Source organism: Lithobates pipiens, unplaced genomic scaffold (assembly GCF_037356315.1).
Source record: "Lithobates pipiens isolate NorthernLeopardFrog02 unplaced genomic scaffold, aLitPip1_a1.2 Scaffold_18, whole genome shotgun sequence".
NCBI classification, from domain to species: Eukaryota; Metazoa; Chordata; class Amphibia; order Anura; family Ranidae; genus Lithobates; species Lithobates pipiens.
Genome location: NW_027507758.1, coordinates 276,164,050 through 276,185,649, shown reverse-complemented (window position 1 = coordinate 276,185,649; position 21,600 = coordinate 276,164,050). Strand labels below are relative to the sequence as shown.

The window sequence follows — 21,600 nt, the reverse complement described above, 5'->3', positions numbered from 1 at the left end:
AACATTCCATATAAACGTACCAGTAGACCCCAAGCCGTGTATTTTAGGTATTCTTGATGACTTGATACAGGATGTATGTGGAGGCAGCTGCCAGAGCCCTTTTCCAAGCACATAAGCTATCCTAGTACATTGGATCTCCCAAACTATACCTACATTACAGATGTGGGTAGATCCCATGGGTACCACACTACACTATGAAAAACTTTTTTTTTTTTTTAAACCATTTAAAATGTGAAAATGTATGGGGAGGTTGGCTGGACACCCCGGGTTTAGCCCCTGTAGATTTAATGCTAGATAGGCTCTTGATATAAGGCTTTTCATTGGTACTTTGGGCCCTGCAAAAATATATAGATTGATGGGGAGGGTGGGAGAATGGGAAGAAAACTGTTCTCTAGGCAATTTGATGCTCCATGTATTATACTAAGTGTGCAGTAATTTTTTACACTCTGGACTACTGTCAATGCAAATGTGACAGCATTTCCATATTCATCACTTTGTGCTCTTAGGTAACATTTTGTATGGACTCTAAAAAAAAAGTTTGTTTTGATTTGTATGGTTTGTTAAATTCTTAATAAACTCTTTCCTGGTTAAAAAAAAAAAAAAAGAAATACAATTAATGATATTTTTAACTTTTCTGAGTTGACCAAAATAAGTCATACATAAGACAAAAATAGTGTTTATGGGCTCATTCCCACCATATCTCTTGAGCTGAGAAGACCTGCACAGATCAATGCAAGGGCACAAAGAAAACAATTCTTATGTGCCCTATTCACACCATAACACTGCATTGAGGTGAGGCATGTCTAAATTTTTTTGCAGTGCAGTGCAGGGCATCACTTGTGACCATACTGCAGCATGTTACAGTGCCATGTCTTGTAACAATGCATTGAACTGTTTCCCCAATGCCCCTACACAATGTACACCAATGTGTACGTTTTGTTTTACACCAGGGCTGGTGTGAAAGTGTCCTTAATAATATATTTATTTACATTTTTCAGATGTCTTTGTAGTTTTATCTTTTTTAGCAGCAGGGATCACACAGATTCCAACAGATACAAGGGCTGTGTTCTTGGGACGGTGTAGGTTATGGCTTACAGTCAAATATGTTTTCGGAATGAATTTTTAAGTGATGCAATCACACTCTGGGCAAGTACATTATCACATTCAAAACAATGACAGGCCTGCTTCATGGTCATTGCTAGAATCTGGCAAAGCTATCTGTTCTTTTAAATTGATTTAAGGTAAGGAGCTTGGCATGGTAAAATGGAATTAGCACGCATGCCATCTATACTTTGTTATAGCACCGGCTTGATTGAAAAACGAAAAGGTGTATTAGTTCTAGTTAACTATATATAAAGAAATCTGAACAAACATGCAAAAGATATCTGTTTCCAGTGCAAAGCTACAAACATATCCCCATTAGACTCACCAGGATAGAGCTGCGAGGACGCTGTTGTTTTAGTGTTTTCATCGACTCCTGACTGTGATGATTCATAATAATAGAAACACTGTTCAATAGCTGCAATAATCTGGAAGACAGCACAACAATACCAATGACCAAAATGGTCCTCTTAAGACTCACAGAGAACATTTTATGGAGCTAACACATTTAGTTAATTAAATCCATCTCTTCTTTTTCAGGTCATCCTCTCTAGACAGTGCTTTTTCCAGCGCTAAAAACTACTTTGTGTAAAAAATCTATACAAGTAATATCATTTAACAGATTAAGAATATGAAGATGTAGATGCCTTGTAATTAATGCCTTTGTTTCAGCAGCACTAAAATTCCTCCCTCACCCAGCTGATTTTAATTATTCCAGCACATATTTCAAAAATGTATATAAACTTTGAGAAATAGTTCACTTATAAATATTTTTTTATGTATAGGGGAAATATGGTATGTTAAATACATTTTCTGAATTTAAGTCAACAATGCCCCACTACCTGAACTACCCTCCTCATTCCGTAAGCACTTACCTGGTTCCGTGTTACTGCTCCAGCACCGCTACTCTCATTTCCTGCTTACATAGGAAAAATGCAGGCAGCGGAGCCATAGGCTCCTGCTGCTGATGGTCAAACATCTGTAAGGAAGGATCTGAGTGGCTTACTGGCACTGTGCGTGTCTATGAATGATAGGCTGAGCCATCTGCTGTTCCAGGCATCTGGGTGAATCCTGACTTTAAAGCCGGGATCGATTCCGAGCCTGTACCTCCTCAGGGACGAAAATGGGTCACAGGAGTGCAGAACGCTGTGCACTCCCCCACTTGTGGTCTGTGATTCAGAAAGACCTGGAATTAGCAGGTACAATTGTTTCAAAGAACACATTAAGTAATGCACTCAACTACCATGGCCTGTATGCACGCTCGCCACGCAAGACACCATTGCTGAAGAAAAATCACGTTGAAGGTTGTTTAAAGTTTACTGCACAATATTTAGACAAGCCTGTGAAATACTGGGAGAATATTGTCTGGTCAGATGAGACTGAAATTTAACACTTTGGATGCCATAATACACACCATGTTTGGAGGACAAACGGCACTGCACATCACCCCAAAAAACACTATACAAACAGTGGAATTTGGAGTTGGGGATCATGGTGTGGGGCTGTTTTTCAGCATATGGTGCTGGAAAACTTCATATCATTGAAGGGAATATGAATGGATAAATGTGCCAAGAAATGCTTGATAAAAATCTGCTTCCATCTACCAGGAGGATGAAGATGAAATGAGAGTGGACACTTCAGCAAGAAAATGATCCCAAATACAAAGCCAAGGAAACTCACAACTGGTTTCAAAGAAAGAAAATAAAGCCGCTAGAATAGCTCAGCCAATCACCTGAGTTGAATCCAATAGAAAATCTATGTAAAGAACTAAAGATCAGAGTTCGTAGAAGAGGCCCATGGAACCTTCAAGATTTGGAGACTGTGTGGAAGACTGGGCCAAAATCACAACTGAGCAATGCATGCTAATAGTTTCTCCATACAGGAGGCGTCTTGAAGCTATCATTAACAAAGGATTTTGTATAAAGTATTAAATACATTTCAATACTTTTTCATTGCATTTCATTACACACTCTATATCTGTATATACACAAAAGCATGCCCTATCTCTATATTAAACTAAATGTGTTTTTTTTTTATAAACGAAGGGTTCACATATACTTCAATACTTTACTTTTATACTTTAACTGTGATAATAAAAAAATACTTCATATAGTAACTAAATAACTATTGGCCTTCTAAAATAGTGACATACAAATTAAAAAAGGTCATAGTAAACAATATACAATTGTTTTACACATAAAACATGCACTATTTTTTCTTGACTAAAAAGAAACTGCTTACCAAGGATTTGTACTTTTTTTCCAGAAGTCTTAAAACAACAGTTCTGCTATAATGTGAATGCTGAAAGGCAAACACAAGAAATTGTAGAGGTTGTACTGAAAACGTTTCATGCATAAAGGGAAAGCAATAGCATGCATTATTGGTGTATGGAGTGTTATGAGCTTTGTGGTACAAAAAGGAGTAATATACATATGGTGTACTGGGACTACTACAGATACAGAAGAATTAAAGAGCAATATGATGGGACTTTACTTCTACAGATACTGTACAATATAAGTTCAAGTATAGTGTGCTGGGACTTAAAATTTTACATAATAGAAGAAAAATACAAGTAAAGTGTGCTGGGACTTGCAACTATGCAGAGGAAGAAGATACAGTGGATATAAAAAGTCTACACATCCATTAAAATGTCAGGTTTCTGTGAGGTAAAAAAATGAGATGAAGATAAATCATTTTAGAAATGTTGCCAATTTTGCAACACAAAAACAAAACATATCTGAAGTCTCCCATAAGCATTTGGGAAGATGTGTTATGGTCTGATGAAACCAAGGCTGAACTTTTTGGTCATAATTCCAAAAATGTTTGCTGCAAAAGCAACACTGCACATCACCAAAAGAACATCACACCCACAGTGAAGCACAGTGAAGCATGGTGGTGGCCGTATCATGCTTTGGGGCTGTTTTTCTTAAGATGGAACAGGGCCCTTAGACAAGGTAGAGGGAATTATGAACAGTTCCAAATACCAGTCAATATTGGCACAAATCTTTCAGGCTTCTGCTAGAAAGATGAAGAGGAACTTCATCTTTCAGCAACAACCTAAAGCATACATCCAAATCAACAAAGGAATGGCTTCACCAGAAGAAGATTAACGTTTTGGAATGGCCAGGCCATAACGCAGACCTGAATCAGATTGAAAATCTGTGGGGTGATCTGAAGAGGGCTGTGCACAGAAGAGGCCCTCGCAATCTGACAAATTTGGAGTGTTTTTGCAAAGAACAGTGAGGGCAAATATTGCCAAGTCAAGATGTGTCACGCTGATAGACTCATACCCAAAACAACTCAGTGCTGTAATAAAATCAAAAGGTGATTCAGCATAGTATCAGTTTAAGGGTGTGCACACTTATGCAACCATATTATTTAATTTTTTTATTTGTACGTCCCTCCACCTAAAAGATTTCCGTTTGTTGTTCAACTGAGTTGTACAGTTTATAGGTCAAATTAAAGGCAGAAAAAGTTCTGAAATGATTTATCTTTGTCTTATTTTTTTTTACAGAAACCTGACATTTTAACAGGGGTGTGTTAAACTTTATATTCCATTGTGGCCAGCTTGGACACGTAGTACTACAGAGACAGCACAGTAGGCAAAGGATCATGCTGTAAACATCTGCATACTGTGCTGGGAGAACATTTGCATTTAATGATTACTATTTGTTGTGTTGCATATACAGTGGTAAGAGTATAAATCACATAACGGGTGAACTCATGAATCAAATTCTCCTTAAAATTAAATACTAAAATGAGAGAACTCACTGAAGCTTTCACTTGCAGCTTCACTGCAGCCGAAATATAAAATCAAATCTCATAGAAAGCCTAGCACTGCCTCTGCACTCGTTGACTGCATAACATATCCTTATAGCATTGTATGGACAAGCAAACTAAAAAGGGGTTGGGTCCCTCCTCATACACATACCCACATGTCAAGGAAAAAAGTTAACACTACAGAAATGTGATCTAAACAGTTTCCTAAACCTTTCTAAAGTGTTTCCTTTTTTTTTTTTTTTTCCCATAAAAGTTTTTATTGTTTTTCCGAAAAGAAAAAGGAAAATGTACATTGCATTTCAGAATATACCAGAGTTACATTCAAATAGGTAACAAACAAATATCCCAAACATTGAGAAGTAATATTAAAGATTAAGTACACATATTACTAGGTGTATGATCTGTTGAACAATTAGACCACCTTAGCTAGAAATATCTCCTTACCCCAAAAAAATAAAAAATAAAAACTCGGTTGGAGAGATGGGAGATATAAATTACACATGGGGGGGCATAGGGAGAGATAACCCTATGTGTCTGCCTTCGCGTAGACACCGAGTCGTTCCATCAGTGAAAAGAGAAAACGGGGTGGCGCTGGGTCTGAGTAGGGTCAAGTTGGTCCGTCTTGTGGTACAAGACGGTCTCTCCTGGGTGTCGTGCTCAAATGGTGTCAATAGAATTTACCTAGTAGGAGTCGCAACTACAACGGTCCGCAATGTGGGGTCGCGAGGGGTAGTGTCTGGTGTCAAGTCATCAGGTATGTGGGTACAGTCGGGGGGCAATGTAAGGGATGGGTAAGGAAGAAGGGAGAGGAGGGGTACCTAAGGAAGAACAGGGAGAGGGAGGTAAGGGGGGGCAAGGACCTACCGATCCGTCCACTGACTCCCCCGAGACAGACCGTTAATAAGGGCTAGGTAAGGTAGGGTAGCCCCATCTATAAAGGTAGGAGCCCCTCGTGTTTTCGGGGCTGGTGTGAGAGGACCTATCTGATCCCGGACGCATCACCTTCGGGAAGGAGTATAGGGTCAGTTCTGCTCAGAGGTAGGAGTATTTCTGGAGTCATGCGTGATCGGGTTCGTAAGAGCCCCGAATTCAGCAGAAGAACGGAACTGGGTCCACCGGTCCCAAGTACGGGCATATTTGTGAGGCGAGTCTCGGGCAATATGGATAAGTTCCTCCATTTCCGCTATCTTTCCCACTCTATGTAGCCATTCTAAGATAGTCGGGGGCTCCGTAGATCCCCAATGTACCGGTATGCACAGCTTGGCCGCGTTAAGCATATGTAAGCCCAAAGACTTTCTGTAAGAGGAGGTAGATGTGGAGGAGAAGTGGAGAAGGAGCGAGGCCGGTGTGTATTCAATTTGCTGGTTTGTGATTCGGGAGGTTAATGCGTGGACCTGAGTCCAAAAGGCCTGGATTTTGGGGCAAGACCACCAGATGTGAATGAAAGATCCCAGTTCCGACTGGCATCTCCAGCAGGTCTCTGAGATCGCTGCGTTAAACTTATGTAGGCGTGTCGGAGTACGATACCACCTGGATAGAATTTTGTAATTATTTTCCTGTGTATGTACATTTAAGGATCCCTTGTGTGCGGTGATCAAGACGCTTTCCCATTCAGTTTCCGAAAAGTCCATTTGCAACTCTCTCTCCCAGGCAGGGCAGGCCCCGCCGTGTTTCGGGGAACTCTGCCAGAATAACATAGTGTGTATAGTTGATATCAGGTGCTGTTGTGGAGTAGCTTGGGAGCAGAGAGTCTCAAACGGAGACCGGTTCCGTGATAGGGCTCCTGCGCGGTTGGACGCTCTAAGAAAGTGGCGGATCTGAAAGTATGACCAGAACGGGAGGGGCTGCTCATCAGGTCTGACGGGGAGGCCATCATAGTCCAGTAGCCGACCACCCTGGTAGAAGTGATGTGCTTGTAGGTCTTCTAGAGGCCAGTCCGGCCGTAAAAAACCATCATTCATGCCAGGAGCAAAAGCCGGGTTCATGCGAATCGGCGTGAGCGGACCTGGGTTCGATGATAGTTGAAATTGTTTGCATGCTACCTTGAAGCTCTTCAGGGTGGCAGCTACCAGGGGATGTTCTTTAGCTCCTTTAGGTGTGTGAGAAGGGAGAATCCATGGTAAAGTTCTAAGGGGTAGATTGGAGGTTAGGCTCTCAAGATGGACCCAACCCTTGGACTTCTCCTGGGTAGCCCAATCTACGATTCTACCCAGATGGCAAGCAAGGGAGTAGTACCGTAGATTTGGAAGACCGATGCCCCCCAGGTGTTTGGGCTTTGTGAGTTGGGAAAAGCTTATCCTAGGTTGTTTCTGCTTCCAAAGGAATTGTTGGGATATGCGTTTGATGCGTTGGAAGAACGAGTCGGGTATCGCGATAGGGATTGTCTGTAGCAAATAAAGGAAACGCGGGAGGACGTTCATCTTTAAGATGGCCGCACGACCAAACCACGAAAATTGAGGTTTGTCCCACCTGCGTAGGTCTTCTGTTATTGTGTGAACCAGAGGGAGAAAATTTTTCGAGAATAAATCAGATAAGTGGGCGGGGAGCTGGATACCTAAATATGTAATCGATTCCCTCTGCCAGGAAAATGGGAAGTTATCTTGACATTGCGTGACTGTGTCTGGAGGGAGGGAGATATTCAGGGCATTGGATTTGGAGAAGTTTATTTTAAGGTTAGACAGTCGGTTGAACAGATCAAAATCTTTCAGTAAGTTGGGGATAGATGTAAGTGGGTCCCTAAGGAATAGGAGGATGTCATCGGCAAATGCCGCTAGTTTGTATTCGTGTCCCGCCACATGAATTCCCTTGATATCGTCGTTGGCTTGGAGGCGTCTCAGTAGCGGTTCAAGTGTCAGGATGAAAAGAATAGGGGAGAGGGGGCATCCCTGCCTCGTTACATTTCGGATAGGGAAGGCGTCCGACAGCTGGCCGTTGACCCTGATTCTTGCCGTCGGGGTGGTGTATAGAGACATAATCATGTTATATAGCCTGCTTGGTAAACCCAAGTGGCGCAATACTGCCCCCAAGTAGTCCCAGGCCAGCCTGTCGAACGCCTTTTCCGCATCCAGGGATAAGAAGAATCCTTTTTGTTTGTTAGACGTTAACCAGTGATGAAGATTGATCGCTTTTATGGTGTTGTCTCTGGCCTCTCGACCAGGGACAAAGCCTACCTGATGATCGCCAATCAATGTGGGGAGAAAAGGAAGGAGGCGGTTCGCCAGGATTCTAGCAAATAGTTTAAGGTCAACGTCTAATAGTGAAATCGGTCTGTAGTTGGTAACCGCTGTTCCGTCTTTGCCGCTTTTTGGGATCACTGTGATGTGGGCTTCCAATAGCCTGTGAAAGGGTGGCGTTGTTGTGTTTAGTGAATTAAATGCTTTGAGGTAGGGTTTCGCTAATACATCAGAGAAGGTTTTGTAATAGGGGGCTGTGAGGCCGTCCGGTCCTGGGCTTTTGCCTGGCTTAAGTTGCTTAATGGCCTCTTTGAATTCCTCTTCGGTAAGTGGATGGTCAATGTCTTGGGCAACCTCTCTAGATAGCTTGGTGGGGCCATATTTATGCAAAAACTGTGTGATTAGCGTCTCTCTTTGTTTGCGTTCCTTATCATTGGCATGGGTGGGGGGGAGATTATAGAGCCCTTTATAATAGTTCTCGAACTGGGTCGCTATATCTTTAGGGGAATTGTACGCAATACCGTGGGGGTCTTTGATGGTATGTATGTTTGTACTTGCTCTTTGGGCCTGGATTGCTCTTGCTAGTAGTCTCCCACATTTGTTGCCCTGTTCATAGAACAGTTTGTGAGTAAGGGTAATTTTTCGGCGTGCTTTGCGATCGAGTATTTCCAGGAGTTGCTTTCTGGTGTCTATCAGGTCCTGAAGGGTGTTCAGCGCCTGAGTACGTTTATGGGAAGCTTCCAATCCCTTGATTTTAGCGATTAGTGTGTTTAAGCACGCTTGGTGCGCTTTTTTTCTAATAACTGCAAGTTCGATAAATTTAAAGTGTTTCCTATTACCCAAAAATTAGTACCGTATTTATCGGCGTATAACACGCACCCCAAGTTTAGGAGGTAATTTTAAGGAAGAAAACTTTTAGGAGGGAAGTTTAAGGAAAAAACTTACATTTAAATGCCCATCAATGCAGCCTTATCAGTGTCCATCTGCAGCCTTGCCCAGTGCCTTTGCAGCCTTGCCTAGTCTCTTTGCAGCCTTGCCCAGTCTCTTTTCAGGGTTGCCCTGATTTAACCAGTTGCCGACCGCCGCACGACGATGTACGTCGACAGCATGGCACGGGCAGGCATATGGGCGTACATGTACGTCCCTTGCCTCCCGCGGGTCGGGGGCCCGATCGGGCCCCTGCCCGGTGCCTGCGGCGGTCGGTTTTCGTCCGGGAGCGATCCGGGACGAGGGGGCGGCCATTCATTCATGGCCACCCCCTCGCGATCGCTCCCGACGAATAGGAATCCCCCGTGACATCACTTCCTCTCCTGTAATGTAAACACAGGAGAGGAAGTGATGTATTCTCTCCTCCGTGTCGGTATTTTTCGTTCCGACACGGAGGAGAGCGGATCGGTGAGTTGCACCAACACTCTACACACACAGTAGAACATGCCAGGCACACTCACACCCCCCCGATCACCCCCCCAATTACCCCTGCCCCCCAGTCACAGTGACACCAATGTCATTTTTTTTTTTTTTTTTTTTGCATTGGTGTCATTTGTGACTGTAATAACTGTTAGGGCAGTTAGGGTTAGCCCCCTTTAGTTCTAATGTACCCCCCTAACCCCCCCAATAAAGGTTTAACCCCGTGATCACCCCCCGTCGCCAGTGTCACTAAGGCTGGGTTCACATTGCAGCGGTTTATGAGAACGAATGTGATTCGCACCGCACTGCAGTGCAAATCACATCCGATCTCTGTGCGATTCGAGTTCAGCCATTCGCCGCACCCGCCACACCCGCCGCACCCGCCGCAAATTCGCACGGGACCCTTTTTTTGGCCCGCAGCAGAATCGGATCGCATGGGTGTTCACACCATGCGATCCGAGTTTGCAGATCGCACTGCGATATGCGAACTGATCTGGGGGTGTCAGTAACATTTCACTGACACTCCCAGCAGTCCGCATAGGGCAGTGTGAACTGCCGCCGGGAGGCATGCGATGCGGGAACCCGCCGCGGATTCGCGGCGTTTCCGCATCGCTCCAGTGTGAACCCAGCCTAATAAGCAATCATTTTTCTGATCGCCGTATTAGTGTCACAGGTGACGCTAGTTAGGCAGGTAGGTATTTAGGTTCGCCGCAGCTTTTTATAGCGCCAGGGACCCCCATATACTACCGCATAAAGCCCCCTGATTGCCCCCTAGTTAACCCTTTCACCAGTGATCACCATATAACTGTTACAGGTGACGCTGGTTGGTTAGTTATTTTTTTATAGTTTCAGGGCACCCGCCATTTATTACCTAATAAAGGTTTAACCCCCTGATCACCCGGCGGGTGTCATTTGTGACTAATAACTGTTAGGGCAGTTAGGGTTAGCCCCCTTTAGTTCTAAGGTACCCCCCTAACCCCCCCAATAAAGGTTTAACCCCGTGATCACCCCCCGTCGCCAGTGTCACTAAGGCTGGGTTCACATTGCAGCGGTTTATGAGAACGGATGTGATTCGCACCGCACTGCAGTGCAAATCACATCCGATCTCTGTGCGATTCGAGTTCAGCTATACAGATAGTATGGCTGAATTCGTGTCGCACCCGCCGCACCCGCCGCAAACTCGCACGGGACCCTTTTTTTGGTCCGCAGCAGAATCGGATCGCATGGGTGTTCACACCATGCGATCCAAGTTTGCAGATCGCACTGCGATATGCGAACTGATCTGGGGGTGTCATTAACATTTCACTGACACTCCCAGCAGTTCGCATAGGGCAGTGTGAACTGCCGCCGGGAGGCATGCGATGCGGGAACCCGCCGCGCATTCGTGGCGTTCCCGCATCGCTCCAGTGTGAACCCAGCCTAATAAGCGATCGTTTTTCTGATCGCTGTATTAGTGTCACAGGTGACGCTAGTTAGGCAGGTAGGTATTTAGGTTCGCCGCAGCTTTTTATAGCGCCAGGGACCCCCATATACTACCGCATAAAGCCCCCTGATTGCCCCCTAGTTAACCCTTTCACCAGTGATCACCATATAACTGTTACAGGTGACGCTGGTTGGTTAGTTATTTTTTTATAGTTTCAGGGCACCCGCCATTTATTACCTAGTCTCACTAGTGTACCCCTAAATTTAGGGGTGTCTACTTTCCAAAATGGGGTCATTTGGGGGGGGGTTTGTGCCATCTTGGCATTTTATGGCCTTCAAAACTGTAACGCCCTTAGAAAGCCTGAAGGCGGTGCTTGGTTTTCGGGGCCCCGTACGCGGCTAGGCTCCCAAAAAGTCCCACATATGTGGTATCCCCGTACTCAGGAGAAGCAGCAGAATTTATTTTGGGGTGTCATTTCACATATGCCCATGGCATGCATGAGCAATATATCATTTAGTGACAACTTTGTGAAAAAAAAAAAAAAAAAAAAAGTTTGTAATTTTCCCGCAGCTTGTGGCAAAATATAAAATATTCCATGAACTCAACATGCCTCTCAGCAAATAGCTTGGGGTGTCTACTTTCTAAAATGGGGTCATTTGTGGGGGTTTTGTGCCATCTTGGCATTTTATGGCCTTCAAAACTGTAATAGGTAGTGAGAAGTGAACTCAAAAATGTACGCCCTTAGAAAGCCTGAAGGCGGTGCTTGGTTTTCGGGGCCCCGTACGCGGCTAGGCTCCCAAAAAGTCCCACATATGTGGTATCCCCGTACTCAGGAGAAGCAGCAGAATTTATTTTGGGGTGTCATTTCACATATGCCCATAGCATGTGTGAGCAATATATCATTTAGTGACAACTTTGTGTAAAAAAAAAAAAAAATTTTTTTTGTCATTATTCAATCGCTTGAGGCAAAAAAATAAAATATTCAATGGGCTCAACATGCCTCTTATCAATTTCCTTAGGGGGTCTACTTTCCAAAATGGGGTCATTTGGGGGGGTTTATACTGCCCTGCCATTTTAGCACCTCAAGAAATGAGATAGGCAGTCGTAAACTAAAAGCTGCGTAAATTCCAGAAAACGTACCTTAGTTTGTAGATGTGACAACTTTTGCGCAAACCAATAAATATACAATTATTGACTTTTTTTTTACCAAAGACATGTGGCTGAATACATTTTGGCCTAAATGTATGACTAAAATTGAGTTTATTGGATTTTTCTAATAACAAAAATTAGAAAATATCATTTTTTTTCAAAATTTGCGGTCTTTTTACGTTTATATCGCAAAAAATAAAAATCGCAGAGGCAATCAAATACCATCAAAAGAAAGCTCTATTTGTGGGAAGAAAAGGACGCAAATTTTGTTTGGGTACAACATTGCATGACCGCGCAATTACCAGTTAAAGCAGCGCAGTGCCAAAGTGTAAAAAGACCTCTGGTCATTTACCAGCAAAATGGTCCGGTCTGAAAGTGGTTAAATTTGGCGCCGATCCCCCGCTGACTGAGCAGAGGAGCGAGCAGAGCTGAGATACACAAAGCCGAAGTATACTCGGCTTTACTCGGCTCCTCTCGCAGTCCCGCCCACCTCCACTGATTACGAGAGGCGCGAGCGCCGCTGACATACAGAAAGCCGAGTGTACTTCGGCTAGTCTCGGGTCCTCTCGCAGTCCCGCCTCTGACTGTGAGCAGAGCTGAGTCTAGCCGAAGTACACTCGGCTTTCTGTATGTCAGCGGCACTCGCTCCTCTCGTAATCAGTGGAGGCTGGCGGGACTGCGAGAGGAGCCAAGTATACTTCCGCTTTTTGTATCTCGGCTCCGCTCACTCCTTTCCCCACAATCAGCGGGAGATTGGCGGGGATCAGCATATAACACAAACCCACGATTTCCCCCTGACTTTAAGGGGAAAAAAGTGCATGTTATACGCCGATAAATACGTTAAATGGTAGAGCTGCAGGATTAATCTTTAAAAAATCGTGATCTGAAATAAACCCCCTCATGAGCTTAATCCGGCATCTCCATGATTCATTCATGTAACAAGTGCAGAGCTGCTCACTCACAGCTGTAAAAAAAAGCAAAAAAAAAAAGCATTCATCTGGCAAATGTTTATCAACATTGCTCAGTGCTGAGATAAAAGGAAACATGGTACCATTTAGTTCTTTTAGATCAGGGTCTCCAAAAAGCGGCCCAAGGGCAAGATGAGGCCCTTTGCTTGCTTTTATGTGACCCTCGGGGCATGGTTTCATCCACTGATACCAACAATGGGACATAACAACCCCCCCCCCCCCCCACAGTCACACTAATGAAGGGACACAATTACACCCAATTACACCAAAGATGGAGCACTATTCCCCCCAGTGATACCAACGATGGGGAATTTTTTTTTCCAATGACACCAATAATGGGGTCCAATGACACAAATGATTGGGGACAATTCCTCCAATGATACCAAAGATGGGGCACAATTTCTCCCAATGACACCAATGATGGGGCACAATTCTCCCAATGAGACCAATTTCTCCCAATGACACCAATGATGGGACACAATTCCTCCCAATGACACGAACAGTGGGGAAGAATTCCTTCAAATGACACCAATAATGGGGTCCAATTACACCAATGATAGCGGACAATTCCTCCAATGACATCAATGATAGGGCACTATTCCCCCCAATGATACCAACAATGGGGCACAATTTCTCCAAATGATACCAATAATGGGACCCAATGACACCAATGATGGGGCACAATTCCCCCAATGACACCAATGATGGGGCACAATTCCTCCCAATGACACCGACGACGGGGTACAATTTCTTCCAATGACACCAATAATGGGGTCCAATGAAACCAATGCTAGGGGACAATTCCGGGACAATTCCTCCAATGACACCAATGATGGGGCACAATTCCCCCAATGACAACAATGATGGGGCAAAATTCCTCCCAACAACACCAACAATTTCTTCTAATGACACCAATAATGGGGTCCAATGACACCAATGATAGGAGACAATTCCTCCAAGCGATTCCAACGATGGTGCACAATTTCTCCCACTGACACTAATGATGGGGCACAATTTCTCCCAATGACACCAGTGATGGGGTACAATTACTCCCACTGAGACAGACAATGGGGCATTAGTTTTCTCTCAATGATGTCAGGACCTTTTCTACTGCCAATGGTCACAGTCCAGCCCTAAAATCTGAAGGACAGTAAACCGGCCCTTTGTTTAGAAAGCTTAGAGACCCTTGTTCTGGATCAAAGGTATGAGCTTTGGTCTGTAAATGAGGTCAGTTTAACCACTTAAAGACTAAGCCTTGACACTTATTTCTTACAAGTTTCTGCTTGAAAATTACTTTGGACCCCCAAATACAGTATTGTATATATTTTTTGCAGAGACCCTAGAAAATCAAAGGGCAGCTGTTGCAATATTTTATGTCACAATGTTACGCTGAGAATCGTGATCTTTATCCTAAGCAAAAAATTGTGATTCTCATTTTTTCCAGAATGGTGCAGCTCTAGTATACAGCCTTGGGGAAAAAAGCATTTTAAGAGACTAGCCAGTATTTACATGTGGATGCACTCCATTGTATGCAGAACAGTGTGACCTTTAGGCTGGGTTCACACTAGTGCAAACTGGATGCGGGTTTCACCGCATCCAATTCTCATGAAAGGAGATTGTGACCGTCTCTCTATTGATGTGTTGCAGCTTGCACAGGAGTCCTGTGCATCTTTGGCTTTGTTTCAGGTCTGAATTCAGGCAAAAATTGATCACTGATTCATCCCTGAAACAGAGAACCAGACCCCTGCTGCGAGTCAAATGTGGCATCAGTGTGAACCCAGCCTTAGGGAAGCTGATGGTCAGCAATTAGGGCTACAAAATCTAGAACGGACCACACAGTGCTGTAAATATTAAATTTAAATTAATATTATTCAGGGTTTTTTTTTTCCAGCTGGAACAGCCTGGTACTGCATACAGTAGTGTGACTACTCCTGACTAACTGCTGGGTGGGACATTGTGGGCCAACCTTGCCTATGTTCTGGCTGGCTGACTCTGGCCGTGCTAATGTATTAACCCTGAACTACTCCCTACCCGCACTGAAATGTGTAATAGCTTAGGGGGGGTATTGCTGTGCTGGGGGATCAGTTGTTGCTGCTGGGAGTGTATTATTGCTGGGAACAATGGGTGTAATTTTAAGATTGCTGCTTGTGGTACATTATTGCTGTATTCCAACTTCTCAGTGCATTATAAACTCTTTACTTGCCTGGCAAGGAGAAAAAATGTGCATCACCACATTATCTGTGTCACATTTTGTCTGGACTGGCTATACAGATTTAGAAGTTGCCTAGGCAGTGGTTAACCACCTCCCGCCTGCGCTATAGCCGAATGATGGCTACGGCGCGGGCCTTAATTGCCAGGAGGACAGCAATAGGTGTCCCCCATGCATGACTTGCCTGTGCACCCCCTGCAGGGCGTGCACAGCGCACTCTGATCACCAGCCTCGGCCCCTTACCACGTGATCAGCTGTTAGCCAATGACAGCTGATCACGTGATGTAAACAGAAGATCGGTAATTGGCTTTTTTTTTACCTTACGCTGACAGCGTGAGGGGAAAAAGAGTCGATCACTGGATTCTGACAGGGGGACATCGGTCCCGAACAGGGAGAGGCACTGCTTCTATGCATTGCCTTCTAGTGCCATCTGCCAGTGCCCACGAGTGCTACCTATCAATCCCCAACCTTGCCACCTATCAGTGCTGCCAACCAGTGCCTCATCATTAGTGCCACCTATCAGTGTCGCCTACCAGTGCCCATCAGTGCCACCTCATTAGTGCTCACCAGTGCCACATCATCAGTGCCCACCAGTGCCACCTATCAGTGCCCACCAGTGCCACCTATCAGTGCCCATCAGTGCTGTTTCATCAGCATACATCACTGAAGAAGAAAAATTACCAGTTTTCAAAATTTTATTTTGAAAATAACAAACTATGTTTATTTTATTTTTTTCAAAAATGTAATTTTTTTTTTTTCATTTTTAAGCAAAAAATAAAAAATCCAGCAGTGATTAAATACCACCAAAAGAACACTATTTGTGTGAATAAAATGATACAAATCTAATTTGGGTACAGTGTTGAATGACTGCGCAATTGTTATTCAAAGTGTGAAAGTGCTGAAAGCTGAAATTTGGCCTGGGCAGGAAGGGGGTATAAGTGCCCAGTAAGCAAGTGGTTAAAAACTTTAATGCTGCATACACACGATCAAACAATCCAGCAGAAAAGTCCGGCGGACTTGAGTCTGCCGGACAATCCCCCGTGTGTGGGCTCCGGTGGACTTTCTTTACCAAAAAGTCAGGCGGACTTAGAAAGTAGTTTTGCATCAAAATGTGTCCGCCGGACTCACAGTCCAGTGGACAATACAGCCGTGTGTGTGCTAGTCCGCTGTACTTTTGAAATGAACGGACTTTTCCCACACCGAGAAAAGTCCTTTCATTTTGAGCACAGTTCCAGGTAGCCGGGACTAGCGGAGGACGTCAATGTCGCCGCCTTCGGCAGCGAGATTGACACGTCGCTGGCCCCGTCACCTGGTATGGACTTAAAGGGGAAGCCCTACACTGAAAAAACGGCATGGGGGCCCCCCCCCAGGTCCATATCAGACCCTTATCCGAGCACGCAGCCCGGCCGGTCAGGAAAGGGGGTGGGGACGAGCGAGCGCCCCCCCCTCCCTCCTGAACTGTACCAGGCCACGTGCCCTCAACATGGGGGGTGCTTTTGGGAAGGGGGGGCGTGCGGCCCCCCCACCCCAAAGCACCTTGTCCCCATGTTGATGAGGACAAGGGCCTCTTCCCGACAATCCCTGGACTCCAGGACTGGTAAGTGTCCTATTATTAAAAGCCAGCAGCTGCAGTATGTGTAGCTGCTGGCTTTTCATTTTTTCCAGCGGTGGGTGGACCTCCTCTTTAAAGATTGTGCATTATTCTTCAGACTATAGTGGTGCAGATTGATATAAAGCATTTGTTTGTTGTTTGTTTGTTATTAAATACAAGTGATATTCCCATTTGTATAATACCAAGCCCCCCTCCTCCCATTCCTCCCCCATAACAAGCAACTCCATAAATGTAAACATTGTTTTTTTTCAATTACCATCCATTTCTTGAACCACACGGCCTTTGTATCAATCACAGACAAGTAAAAGACGGGTTCCAATAGAATTTGAGAACTTGAATCCTGAGTTACAGTTAATAGGGATAATGTGCTCTCTACAATCTCTTCCATGTACCTAATTGGAGGGAAAAAATGTTACTAATCAACTAAATGAGCAAATAATTGCCACTAAAAGTAAATTAGCATATTTGTTTTTTTGTTTTGTTTTTTACTTCTTTTAAATAAACATAATTAGAGCAGATTCATTTGTTAGGCCCCTGCCTAGATGCTATAAATGTATCCTTGGGTTTCTCATTCCAAAGTCAGCTGGGTGGCCAGATACTGTAAATCACTTCTATAAGCACAAAAATGTAACATGTAATGCCGCGTACACACGACCGGACTTTCCAGCAGACTAGGTCCAACAGTCTTCCCGACAGACTTTCAGTGGATTTTCTCAACGAACGGACTTGCCCACACATGTTCTATTTCTGGGTCCGTCGGATTAGCCCACACACGATCGGATTGCAAAAATGTGTGCAAGTACCTGAATTTGACCTTGTATTAGTCTTTTGCAGTCCAGCAGGGGAGTTGTGAGAAGAAGCAGCAGCACAAAGAGTCAATCATGTGCTGATAATAACACTGCTTCTCTTTTCACTATCCAGTCACAGGCTGGGGCAGGTCCAGGAGTACTTTGGCTTAGAAAAAGTGGGTTGAATAATGCTGACCATCAAACTGAGGACATCTGGTCACAGAAAAAAAAAAAAATAATTGTGGGGAAATCTCTGGATTAAAGGTGAATATTGCAACAACAGCTGATTTTGTTATTTTATCTTTTAATGGGCTATTCATTTTTCTCATCTTTTTGGCTGTAGTGCTGTTTTAACTGAATCCAATGATCTAGAAGTAGATACAGTGTACCCATATTTTCATTAGCTAACTTCAATTTGGAGAAAAGTTTTATGTTGATTTTTTTTTTTTTTTTTTTATAAAACAGGGTGGACTGACTGAGGCTGCATATGTCACAAGACCCCCAATCAATAGATAAATACATTCAAACAACCCCAATGGCCAGTCTAGGGCTGCAAGTGAAAATCATCACAGGAGTTTAGTACATCAAAAGGTTCATTTTACTTTTATTTTTTTTGTTCTTACACTTTTTTTATGAAGCTTGTTTCAAAGCCAGGCAAACTATTGGATTCAAAGTTCATTTTTTTTATGGGAGGTTTTTAAGTGATTAGAATTTTTTTTTGAACTATTACTGAGATTTACACAGCTCTGACAGACAGCACAAGTTGAAGACCTATAATTTTTCCTAATCGCAGTAAACCGAAACAGCTTTGTCAGTTCAATGCCTCTATCTTCTGATTGGACATAGGAAATGTGGAATCACAGTGATAAGATCATTCATCTGTCCCTTCTGTTAGCATGTTCATTATCAGCACATGTGCATGCCGCAAAGCTTGAGGGACCCCTAATCCTGGGCTTTCCTCTACCTGCCGCTGTGCAAGGAATTACAGGGATTGGTATCAAAACACAATCCAGTACTTACACTAGTTGCATGTTAAAATAACTTTAATTGATTTGTAATTTAAGCAGTTGTAAAGGCAGAAGTGTTTTTTTTTTTTTTTTTACCTACTACTTTTTTTTACCTTACTACCTTATCTGCAGCAACGTCTAAAATCTTTTGCATGCAGCTTTCCCCGAGGCCGCTCCTAAATACCTAAATACTCTTTGTAAAACCATTACACAAAGCACGTAAGTATAACATGTCTGGTATTTTAACAAAATAAATTGAGACTTTACAATCCCTTTTATACATAACTGAAATCGGTACTTTTTTTTTTTTTTATAGCTGTCTGGACTATAGCAATAATTACAACATCTAAATAGATGAATTATAAAAAATAAAAAAAAAGACACACAACAAAAAAACTGAGACTTTAGAATCCCTTTTATATATAACTGAATTGTTACTTTTTTTATATCTGTCTGGAGTATAGCATTAATTACATTTTTATTATAAATCATCTATTTCGATGTTGTAATTCATGCTATACTCCAGACAGATATAAAAAAAAGTACCAATTCAGTTATATATTAAAAGGATTGTAAAGTCTCAATTTTTGTGTGTCTTTTTTTAAATTTTTTATAAATCATCTATTTAGATGTTGTAACAAAAAGACACAAACAAAAAAATTGAGACTTTACAATCCCTTTTATACATAACTGAAACAATACTTTTTATATATATATATATATATATATATATATATATATATATATATATATATATATATACACAGTGGTGTGAAAAAGTGTTTGCCCCCTTCCTCATTTCCTGTTCCTTTGCATGTTTGTCACACTTAAGTGTTTCGGAACATCAAACCAATTTAAACAATAGTCAAGGACAACACAAGTAAACCCAAAATGCAATTTGTAAATGAAGGTGTTTATTATTAAAGGTGAAAAAAAATCCAAACCATCATGGCCCTGTGTGAAAAAGTGATTGCCCCCTAAACCTAATAACTGGTTGGGCCACCCTTAGCAGCAACAACTGCAACCAAGCGTTTGCGATAACGTGCAATGAGGCTTTTACAGCGTCCTGGAGGAATTTTGGGCCACTCATCTTTGCAGAATTGTCCTAATTCAGTTACATTAGAGGGTTTTCGAGCATGAACGGCCTTTTTAAGGTCATACCACAACATCTCAATAGGATTCAGGTCAGGACTTTGGCTAGGCCACTCCAAAGTCTTCATTTTGTTTTTCTTCAGCCATTCGGTGGTGGACTTGCTGGTGTGTTTAGGATCATTGTCCTGCTGCAGAACCCAAGTTCGTTTCAGCTTGAGTACACGAACAGATGGTCGGACATTCTCCTTCAGGATCTCTTGGTAGACAGCAGAATTCATAGTTCCTTTTATCACGGCAAGTCTTCCAGGTCCTGAAGCAGCAAAACAGCCCCAGACCATCACACTACCACCACCATATTTTACTGTTGGTATAATGTTCTTTTTATGAAATGCAGTGTTCCTTCTACGCCAGATATACTTGGACACACACCTTCCAAAGAGTTCCACTTTTGTCTCATCGGTCCACAGAATGTTGTCCCAAAAGTCTTGGGGATCATCAAGATGTGTTGTGGAGAAATTGAGACGAGCTTTGATGTTCTTTTTGCTCAGCAGTGGTTTTCTCCTTGGAACTCTGCCATGCAGGCCATTTTTGCCCAGTCTTTTCCTGATGGTGGAGGCATGAACGCTGACCTTAACTGAGGCAAGTGAGGCCTTCAGTTCCTTGGACGTTGTTGTGGGGTCTTTTGTGACCTCTTGGATGAGTCGTCGCTGCGCTCTTGGGGTAATTTTGGGCGGCCGGCCACTCCTGGGAAGGTTCACCACTGTTCCATGTCTTCGCCATTTGTGGATAATGGCTCTCACTGTGGTTCGCTGGATTCCCAAAGCTTTGGAAATGGCTTTATAACCCTTTCCAGACTGATAGATCTCAATTATTTTTTTTCTCAATTGTTCCTGAATTTCTTTGGGTCTCGGCATGATGTGTAGCTTTTAAGGATCTTCTGGTGGACCTTACTGTGTCAAGCAGCTCCTATTTAAGTGATGCCTTGATTGTGAACAGGTGTGGCAATAATCAGGCCTGGGTGTGGCTAGAGAAATTGAACTCAGGTGTGGACAACCACAGTTATAGTATGTTTTAACAAGGGGGGCAATCACTTTTTCACACAGGGCCATGATGGTTTGGATTTTTTTTCACCTTTAATAATAAACACCTTCATTTACAAATTGCATTTTGTGTTTACTTGTGTTGTCCTTGACTATTGTTTAAATTGGTTTGATGTTCCGAAACACTTAAGTGTGACAAACATGCAAAGGAACAGGAAATGAGGAAGGGGGCAAACACTTTTTCACACCACTGTATATATATATATATATATATATATATATATATATATATATGTCTGGAGTATAGTATTAATTACAACATCTAAATCTAGATGATTTATTAAAAAAAATAAAAAAATAAAATGAAACGTTACAATCCCTTTTATACATAACTGAATGGATCAGTACTTTTTTTTTAGATCTGTCTGGAGTATAGCATTAATTACAACATCTAAATAGATGATTTTTAAAAAAGACACACAGATACAGTACTTTTCTGGATGTCGAATCCAAAAAGATGGCACCTCCTTCTGGTAGTCATTTAACAGTCGAATCTAAAGAAATGAGAAAGCGAATTAACATGCAAATAGTATAAACAATTGTCATTTTTTTCTTGAATCACAGAAAAAAAGTATGGCAGTTGTTCTTTGAGTACCTTTTTTAAAGTACGCACTACTTCAGGGTTGTTAATATCTATTCCAGTTATTAATATTGGTTTGCGACTTTCCCTAGAAAGAAATGACAATTCCAAATGTTTGGCTGAAAATCAAAGAAAAAAAATAAATATTAAATACAAGGTTCAGGGTCAACACAATAACAAACACAAAAGCACTTTTTTTGAGTTAAAACAC

General features: G+C 42.7%; 1 protein-coding gene across 2 annotated transcripts in view; it reads right to left on the bottom strand.

Moving 5' to 3' along the window:
* TBC1D32 (TBC1 domain family member 32) overlaps positions 1-21,600 on the bottom strand; it is a 448,964-nt gene that overhangs the window by 340,591 nt on the left and 86,773 nt on the right. For both annotated transcript variants that reach the window (XM_077487027.1, XM_077487028.1), the window contains exons 8-12: positions 21,405-21,508; positions 21,242-21,303; positions 17,079-17,214; positions 3,343-3,402; positions 1,430-1,529 (exon numbers count right to left, since the gene is read on the bottom strand). In XM_077487027.1, coding sequence (XP_077343153.1) covers positions 1,430-1,529; positions 3,343-3,402; positions 17,079-17,214; positions 21,242-21,303; positions 21,405-21,508 — 462 coding nt within the window. The remainder of the gene's footprint in view (positions 1-1,429; positions 1,530-3,342; positions 3,403-17,078; positions 17,215-21,241; positions 21,304-21,404; positions 21,509-21,600) is intronic.